Source organism: Poecile atricapillus, chromosome 1 (assembly GCF_030490865.1).
Source record: "Poecile atricapillus isolate bPoeAtr1 chromosome 1, bPoeAtr1.hap1, whole genome shotgun sequence".
Lineage (NCBI taxonomy): Eukaryota > Metazoa > Chordata > Aves > Passeriformes > Paridae > Poecile > Poecile atricapillus.
The window spans coordinates 137,750,017-137,759,646 of NC_081249.1; the positions used below are offsets into that span (position 1 = coordinate 137,750,017).

Consider the following 9,630-nt stretch of genomic DNA (forward strand, 5'->3'; position numbering starts at 1 on the left):
CCTGCAGCCTCCAGGAAAGGAGCTCACAGCCCTTCTGTGGTTGATGTGGCAGTCACCACACTCAGTAACTTGGCATTGAGGTGTGTTAGGTTTACTTTGGGTACGCACTAAAACCAGTGTTGCATGGAAAGTGTCTGTCAGTACTCAGTGAAGGGAGAGAAAATTTCATGAGCCTGGGAATTACTGGAGGGGGCTGATTAATTTTGGTAGTCCAAAAAGGTCTGCGCTGGGAAATAACTTCCATGCAATGCCTCTGAAATGTGGGGGCGGAGGCATTGTACTGAAGCCTTGAGCTGTGGGAGAGTATCACAAAAAGATATGCAACGTTAGCACAGGCCAGAACTTGCCTGAGCCAGAGGGTGCCTATTCATGGCTGAAACAGTCCTCCCTGCAGCAGACTACAGATGCATCCCCTTTGCAGCTCCTGCCATGGAGGAGGCTCCCTCCTGGCCTGGAAAGCACTCGTACACCTCCGGGCGCTTTGGAGGTGCTCACAGTTTTGGGCTCTGGTGCAATGGAGTCTCTCTCTGTGCCTCCTTTGCCAGCCTTTCTTGCCCTGCAGAGACTGTTAGCTGGGGCAGGGCCACTCAACACCAGCATAGGTACGGTGTCCAGAAAAGGAAAGCCCCTATCTACTTCCCCACAATCCTAATCCTCTCAAAGCCCATTAGAGTTTGGCATTTGTCTTGAATGCAAACTAACTTTCACCACAGGGGAGAAATCTCCAGGTTCCTGTTCCCTCTGCCTTTACTGGGAGGAATTGCTGCCTGCAATAACAGTATCCCTCACCATTTAGAAACTGGGTACTGGGCTGCCAGGAGGGGAATGAGGAGAATAAAACCTTCACTAGACCAAAAGCCATGTGAAACACCAGCAGTCGGGTATTCTGTGAGCCTAGCTTTGCCAGCCAGCTAAAATCAAGTTAATAGAAGAAACAACATTGGGAAGCCAGAAATTATTTTGTTATCTTTCTTCTTACTAGAATTCTGGTCCTGGACAGTGGCCAGCACTCCCTTCCCCAGTACAGGACTGTGAAGCCTGGAGACTTTCTTCTTTATCTCTGAGTTGCTCATTGCAATGTCTGCAAAGCACTAACAAGACATCTGATTGACCCAAATATATCAGTGATCACAGTTTCAGGAATGCTTAACATGCTGTAAATTGAACAGCTTGGCTGATGTTTAACCCTCTACCAATTGTCTGGTTTTAAAAATATTTCAGCTTGTAAGCAGGATTATTAGCCAGAGGGCTGACTGAGCTAAACTCTGGTTTGTACTCCTTTCAAAGAGTGCAGTTACAAGGCAGAGTATTTGGGGGAAGTGATGTTTTCTCAGCTATTGATTTAAGAGTGTAGTCAAAGTATAGCCTGTTGATTAACCTCCTAGCTTACAAGAGGCAAGCCGTAATTGAAATTAATGTTGTGCATAACTTGGAGGTTATCTCCACCTTAATAACAGGAAATCTATTGTCCTTATCCATGGCAATGGTTCTTCTCCGGGAGGAATTCCCAGTGCAGACACTGGCAGCTGGATGCTCACTAGAAGCATAACTCACCTAAAAGAAACACAAATTCATATAAAGCAAAATACATGTCCAACCTAGCTATGGAATAAAATTAGTTTTTTGCTTTCAGGAATTTTCCAGCAAGCTAGGAGTTTTCTTAAAGAAAACTTATTTCAAGCTAGAAAGTGGCAGAGAACAGAGGCAATTCTGTGTCATTACTTTGGTAAAAATACTGTTGGATAAAAGCCTCCTGCTCCGAGTAATGGTACTGTTCTCATCGACCACTGTGAAGTGTAGCAATCACCAGCTCCAAATCACATACCCGGTGTTCACCTCGCAGCTCGTGTCGCTTCAAAGGGTGAAAGTGTAAAGCGTCATCTGGCAATAAGGCTTCAGGGTCGGAACAGCACGAGACCCGAATTCTTGGGTGGCAAGGGGATTGTTTGACAGCTTGTATTGCCTTCGAGGGGAGCCAGGCTGGTGCCTCCCGTTAGCATTATTACCCGTGCAGCGCGGAGCCGGGAGCGGCAGGAGGTGCTGGTGCGACACGGCTGCGGCCGCACGGAGCGGCGGGGAGGCGCCCGCCGCGCTCTGCCCGGGAATTTGAGGCAGAAAAAAGGGAATAAAGACAGTGATTTCAACTTGTGCTTTTTCTCCTTTTCTTTGCGTTGTTTGTTTATGGTGGTTTATTTTTGTGTGTGTTTTTTTTTTTGTTTGTCTTTTCTTTTTTGTGGTAGGCGAGCTGTGTGCTGCGCGCTGTCAAGGTGTATTAGGAGAGTTTGAACGTTTTTAACGGAATTCTTTAAAAGAAAGGATTCTCTGATTCTTGTATTAAAAGAAAATAAGCTGCATTTCATCCAACCTGGAAGACTGGGGTGGGGCTGAAAAACTAGGAGCTGTTGTGATACCTCAAGAGAGCAGAAAGAGTTCAAGGGACGAAAAAGGGTTTTTTTTTTTTCTTTTGCAGTACTTAAGATTCTGCGTGCAGTGGTTTTCTACGCTGATCCAACTCCAATAACTACTTTGGAGGATAGCCACGGCAACGATAGCAGAATGGAGAGGTGTTTAATCTCGCTCTCCTCACAAATGTGTTATTCCCAAGAGAGGTCCCTAGAGTAAAATACAGAAACAGCGGAGCTAAGCTTCTTTGCCTTGGGAAGGCAGAAAAAATGAAATGGGGAACAGAGAAATAGCTGCTCTTCTAAACACCTCACAGGGACACAACCTGAAAAGAAAGGCTGGCTGTCCTTCCCTCGGGCAGGATATCCCGCGAGGCGGATTAACCCCTCTCGGGAGAGAGGATTATAACGCCAGGAAAAGCTGGTCCGCAAACTCCGTGACACACGGAGCTCGAGCACCGTGAACATCCCGGTGTGCAAGGACGCGAGGGGCGCTGCCCTCCGTGCAGGCGGGCCCCCACCGGAGCGAGGAGAACAGGTGATGCTCCGTGGGGTCTCACCCCGCGCCTCGCCCACGGTCAGCGGCGGCCCTGCCCGGCAGTGAGCCCCGGCATCTCGCAGCGGTGTGCGGTTGGGTCCGGTTCCGCTGCCGGGCGGACAGCTGTCTGTCCGGCCGTGCACCGCGCGGTGGTCGTGTTCGCGGCGGTCCCTTTGTGCAAGCACCAGCCGGCTCTCGGCCCCCGCGCGGCCCCGAGCGCCGGGCTGGGGCCGAGGGGTGGTGGAGCGGAGGGGCTGGGTGCCGCTCTGCCGCTGACCGCGGCGCGACCCCGCCGTGCGGCCGTGGGCGGGAGGCGGCGCGGCCGCGCCCGGGGCTCCGCGGTCGCCCGTGAACCGGAGCGGGGGGCGGCCCCGCTGGCGTGCGCGCCGCCTTCCTCTTCCCCTTCCCCCTCCCCGCTTTCCTCCCTCGGTGTGCAGGCTCCTTTGTGCTGCCTGCAGCGGCGAGGAGGAACCGGCGGGCCAAGCGCCCGCGCCGCAGCGCTCTCCTTTCCCGCGGACTGAGCGACCGGCACTGCTCTCACGCCATCCGCGACCCTTCTGCCTCCTCGACGGGGCTCCCCGCCTCGTGTGGGACCACCACCCCCACCGCGCGGGCCATCGCCGTTTTAAGCGGAGGGCCACGCCGGGGGACGGGGCGGGCCGGGCGCGCCCCCCCGGCTCCCCCACGTGGTGCGGTGCCCGTGTCTCCCGGCCGCCGGCGGAGCCGGGCGCACACGGCGTGGGGCAGCCGCCGGGGCTCGCCTGCTCCCGCCGCCGCTCCCCGGGCGGCAGATCCGGCCCGCGGCCATGCGCCAGCGCTGCGCTGAGCGGCCGAGCGGCGGGGCTGCACCGCCGCCGCGTCCCGCGGTAGCGGAGTGAAGCGGCGTGAGGATGAAGCGGGCGAGGCGGGCCGCGCCGGGCCCCCTGCCCGTGCTGGGGCTGCTGCTGCTGGGAGCCCTGCCGGGGCTCTGGACGGTGCTGCTGCGGCGGGAGGCGGCGGCGCTGCCGGAGCCGCGCCCGCCCGCCGGGCAGCCCCCGGGGCGATGGGGCTGGGGGCGCTCCCCGGCGGCGCGGGGCGAGTCCGCCGGCGGCGGGCAGAAAACTTTTCGGACGCTGCTGGCGGTGCCGGCGGCGGCGACGGACCGGGAGGAGCGGGACGGCGAGGAGCGGCTCGCCGTGACCGACTCGCAGCCGCCGGCCGACACTGCCTCTCCGGTGGAGCGGGGCATCTTCTGGAGCCGTGAGCTGGAGGAGCAGGTGCCGCCGGGCTTCGCGGCGGAGGAGGCGGCGGCGTGGCTGTCGGCCGCCCGCGCAGCCCGCGTGGCCTCGCTGGAGCGGGGCGGCTGCGGGCGCAGCTCCAACCGGCTGGCGCTGCTGTCGGACGGGAGCCGCGCCTGCGTCCGCTACGGCATCAACCCGGAGCAGATCCAGGGCGAGGCGCTCTCGTATCACCTGGCCGGGGTGCTGGGCATGCAGGAGAGGCTGCCGCCCATGGCCCTCGCCCTGGTGGAAGCCCGCGGGCGGCAGTGGGAGCCGGTGCGCGAGGAGCTGCGCGGCTCGCACTGGGCCGAGGGCGCCGTGGTCAGCCTGACCCGCTGGGTGGACAATCTCACTGCCGTGGTGGCTCCCGCGCCCTGGGGCGCCGAGGCGGGCGCCGGCCGGCGGCTGCAGCCGCTGTCGGCGGGGGAGCTGGTCGGGCTGCCGCCGTCGCAGCTGGTGGAGTTGGTGCAGTGGAGCGACCTGATCCTCTTCGACTACCTGACGGCCAACTTCGACCGTCTGGTCAGCAACCTCTTCAGCCTGCAGTGGGACCCGCGGGTGATGCGCCGCGCCACCAGCAACCTGCTCCGCGCCCCCGACGGCGGGCTCGTCTTCATGGACAACGAGGCGGGGCTGGTGCACGGCTACCGCCTCCTCGCCATGTGGGACCCCTACAACGAGCCGCTGCTGCGCTCCGTGTGCGTGTTCCGCGAGGGCACGGCCCGCCGGGTGGCCGAGCTGCACCGCCGCCGCAGCGCTGCCGCCGAGCTGCGCCGCCGCTACCGGGCGCGGGAGCCGCTCTGGGCGCGCCTCGGCTTCCTCTCCGAGCGCCAGGCCGAGCTCCTGCAGGCCCGCGTCGACTTCGTGCACCGCCACATCGCCCACTGCCGCGCACAGGCCGCCGTGCTCTGAGAGCCCCGCGCGGCCGCGGCGCTCCGGCTTCCCTCTGCTCCCGGGCAGCGGGGCTGACTCGCCCGGCAGCGGGGCTGACTCGCCCGGCAGCTGCCGCGGGCCGGAGCTGACCCAGCCTGGCCACCTCGGTGCCCCGTAGTCGCTGCCACTGCCGGGGACGGGGGAAATAATGGGCTATCTGCCTGCCGGGGCTGTCGAGAGGAGCGATTAATTCGCTTTGTCAGGATCGCTGAAGATGCGGAGTGCAATCGGTATAATTACGGCCCAGCTCCACTCCAGGACTCTGGCCCCAGAGTTGGGAAAATGACAGGGTTCAGCATCTTCAGTGCTTTCCGTAACTCTCTTCGTGCACTCGCCCTCATAAGAGACCCCATAGGAAAGCAGTCGTCTTTTGTCTGTATCGGGGTCGAGTAAATTTTTTCCTTCCAACGAAGGCAGGCAGAACATTTTTTTATATATTACTCCTTTGGCAATGGTATATTTAAGTATGAATGTTGATGTTCATAGACCAAGAACTGATTGCACAATAGGGGAGCCCCTAACTAGCAAAACTGCCCTATTTATGAAACTTGTTTCCTACCAATTTTCTTTAACGAAAGTGAACTTTTCCACTGATTGTTCTATCTTGTTGATGAGAAATGTATAGGAAGCCCATATTCCCTTTGTTCTTAGTTTTTTTGTGGATTCATTGGGTTAAACTGTTCCGATTCTTAAGGTTTTGTTTGTAGTCTTCACGATCATAATTTCATCTCACCAGTAAAGTAACTGACTAATGGGTGGCACAAGAAGATCTCCCATTTTTAAAAAATATTTCTGCGTGCTAAGACTTTGACACAATACTTAAAAGTGGGAGAAAAACTGTATCATGCACTTTACTTTGACTTTTTAATATTTTTTTTTTATAGAAGACCTTTTTATTTTACAAAGTCTGCCTTTTATGTACATTATATATGTTCGTAAACTTTTCTGTAACATACTAAAGAAACTGATATTTCAGTAAAGTGTGTTAATGTTTTGCCTTCTGTGGCCTGGATGTTTGCCTGAGCTTTGACAGGGAAGTTGCATCTCCTCAGTCTTTCCTGATGGGCTATGGACGCCACCACTTCACAGCTTCTCACTCCACTGAACAGAACGAACTTTTACTCATTCCCTCTGAGGCAAGGAGGGGTAGAGTTAAGTTTTCAAATGCTACACTCATTCTTAGGTGTCCCTGAAAGAGGAAAAGCTCTCAAAGTGGCTAAAATAGTGTGAGTACTTCAGCTGAATAGACATTTATCTGGTTTTCAAAGCCTGAAATGGACTGTCTTGGCTAACCCCAAGATAGTTGAAGCAATTAGTTTCAGCAAACTGATAGAGCTGGTGTGGGCTAGCTGCTGTCAGCCTTTTTGGGTGCTGGGACTGCATACCAACCTGGTACAGGTATGTCAGCTGTTCCTGCTCCAGAGGCATGTCCAGGCATGGCAGTTGCTTTCAGTGGTGTTCATATTGTCTTCTCTTTCCATTTTGGTTATCTTTGCAATGAGGAGATGGAGGCAGAATTAAAGAACAGGAAAGCTTTTAAATCATGCTAAAATAGTTGGTGGGGTCTGATTTTTTCTTCCTACAGAAGTTCTGTTCTAGGGCTAAGTAGTAGGAGTGGACATACAGAATAAAATACTGGCATCTCTTGCTTGCTTTTTTAAAAGTACCAGTAGTACCAGTATTCATAGAAGAGGCCATTGTATGGCTTGAAATAACAGCCAGAATAAGGACAAAGGATAAACTAATCCTTTTTAGACCCCAAATGCCAGTATATATCCTGCTATAATCAAACAGCAGCATAATCTCTTCTACATCTGGACAGGCAGCTCTTGATGAAGGCAGCAGCATGCCCGAGTGGCTACTGTGCAAGTAGGTGATGTTTTCAGTGTCAGCACTAACCCTCCCTTGAACTCAGGGAGAGCTGTGCATTCCTACCTGCAGGAGGTCTTTTGTCTATTAATATTCATTATTTAGAATAAACTTCACATAAAGACAATTTTCGTTGGCCATTACAGTGTTGTTGGGGGTTTTGGGGGGATAGTTATTATTTTTAATAAGGCAACAGTTTTACAAGCAAAAGTAATGGTTGATTAATTAGATATGTTAGATATTGCGTCTTTGTGTGTGAGTATTTATTTCAAAATGTCCCAGCAGCCTGCAAGACTAGCTTTCATTCAGCTGCTGAACTGTCAAGGCTCTCTATTGAACTTGTATTTATAGTTCACTGCATTTATCTCTACGAACAATGCACAGAATCCCATGTGACATTCCCTTGTCATTTACATGATAATACACAACTTAACTGTAATTCTTAATTCTTCTGTAGCATTGCTTTGTAACTCAAATGCAGCAGTTTCTGTCACATTCACCTCATGAAAATATATTTAAATAATAAACTGCTGGCATACATTTTAAACCACTGTGAAGAGCAAACTGCTGTGCCACTAACATCTAAGGTTTTATTTCTGTTAAAGTACTTCTATAATTATGGCACAACTGTGGCTTTGACGGCTAATGGGAAGTAAATCTCATTTGCAATGTCTTTAGAGCCAGAGCCTAGATAATTACCTCCTTCAAGAAGAAACATGATTTCCTATTTGGTGACTGGTTACTACCTCAAGTTATATATAAGTTACATGTTCAAAAATGGTGTAGTTGTAGGTTGGTGTGAAACTAGAGATGCTGTGCTAGGGAAGCAGTGCCCTGGGAAATGTGTTCATTCAAAAAGAATGGACAAAACTAGCACAGATGGATGATGATACTTCACTTCGTTACTCTGTTTTATTCTTCTTGTGCAGATCATCTTCTCTAAAAACTTTTGAATTATATTAAGGCAAACTTACTCTTTTCTGTGTGATTTCTTTAAGGCAAACAGTGCTTTGTAAATTATGGTCTCACAGACTTTTTGCACGGTATTTTAGCTACATATGCTGTTTTACATTTCACTGTCCTGCAGAACCAAGGGATGAAACTCTAAAACTTGATGTGGTGTAATTTCAGTGGCACTCATCTAACTCTGCTTACTTCCAGTAGAGTTTCCTTTGAGTCAGAGTAATCAGCAAGGAAGGCCATTGAGAGCAGGAAGACTTCAGGATCTGAAAGTTTCGAGTTGAAGGTTGTCAGTAGTAAGATCTGTGGGATCTGGCTGTCAGCAGCACTTTACCTGAGGCTCAAGGAATTGTCTGCACAACCTGTGTCAGAATGAGGCTTTAGGGCTTTAGACCTCACTCAGCAGAACACTTAAGGATGCACTTCCCACTGCTTTTCACAGGCTTTCCATAACGTATGTGATGACAGGGTGAGCTGCACTGCTGCCTTGGTCAAATGTGGCCTCTTGCACGCATCTGAAGAGGCTGGGTGGTGGTCACAGCCCAGATGTGGTCTGTGTTTGTCCCAGATGTGAGACAGGAGGTGCTTAACTAAGTAAAGGAGGTAGGAGACCTAGGGGCTTAACTGATAACACAAGTTTCAGGGAAAAAAAAACCAAACCAAAACCCCCAAAAAACACAAAACAAACCAAAAACCAACAGGAAAAAAAACAAAACAGGAAAAAGTATCTAGAGAGAATGTATTTAAGTGCACTGCACTCAGTTCTGTATTTCTGTATGTTTCCACAGTTAAATTCAGAATGACTCCCCTGACTTTTTCATTCATTGGAATCTGAGAAGGCTTGTAGGGTTACCTATTTGTAGGTGGTTGTTGCTACACCCAGCTTGAGTCTGTAGTCACTGGAACAGAATCTCCAAACAATAGCACAGTGAAGGGAGGACCGAGTTCACAATTTCTGAGAATTAAAGGATATCAAAATTGTGCTTGCAGTGGCTACTGCACACCCAGGATGCACCCAACAGCAAAGCCTGTGAATTCAGTGGGGTTCCCACTTGGTGAAAAAAACAACAATGTTGTTTGCAACAGGAATCTCCTTTGCTTCTGTTTGCTTGCATCTGAAGGAATTTCCAATATGGATTTATTTATTCAGTGTGGACTTCTCTTTGAGAATTTCCTTCACAGCTTGGGAAGGTCTTCCCAGGTGCAGAGTTCCCTTACCTCTCACACAAAGCATCTGCCCTGGGGATGGAGCTGTGTTGACCTCTGCTGCCACGCTCCGGTGCCCTGCTGAGGCTGTGTCAGCCCATTCAAACGTTGGGGAAACAGCTCGGGGCCAGTGGAAGACAGTGAAAATATAGTTAGTAACACTTTGACTCACTGGTCACACAGCATGCTCTTGACATCACTGGCATATTTTTTTGCTTTCCCTTTGAAGTTTGATGCCTTTTTAATGTTAATAAACTTAGAATTATCTCACTGACATTACTAGGTGGTCCAGGACTGTGAGATATGAGATTATATTAAAACTTAATCCCATTTTGCATGTTATTCCTACTTTGCAACCACAGCATGAAATTTAATCACTCCTTCAGAGCTCCTGGGTTAAATGTGGCAAAGCTCCCAGGAGAAGGGGCTGGGCTGCACAGTAAGCAGTGCCTGCCCAGGCACC

At 51.8% G+C, this 9,630-nt stretch overlaps 1 protein-coding gene across 1 annotated transcript; it reads left to right on the forward strand.

Moving 5' to 3' along the window:
• The first annotated feature begins 3,662 nt into the window (after positions 1 to 3,662).
• Positions 3,663 to 6,106, forward strand: FJX1 (four-jointed box kinase 1). Its single transcript, XM_058829572.1, has one exon. The coding sequence runs from the start codon at positions 3,831 to 3,833 to the stop codon at positions 5,109 to 5,111; it is 1,281 nt and encodes a 426-aa protein (XP_058685555.1). The 5' UTR covers positions 3,663 to 3,830; the 3' UTR covers positions 5,112 to 6,106.
• Positions 6,107 to 9,630: the final 3,524 nt, after the last annotated feature.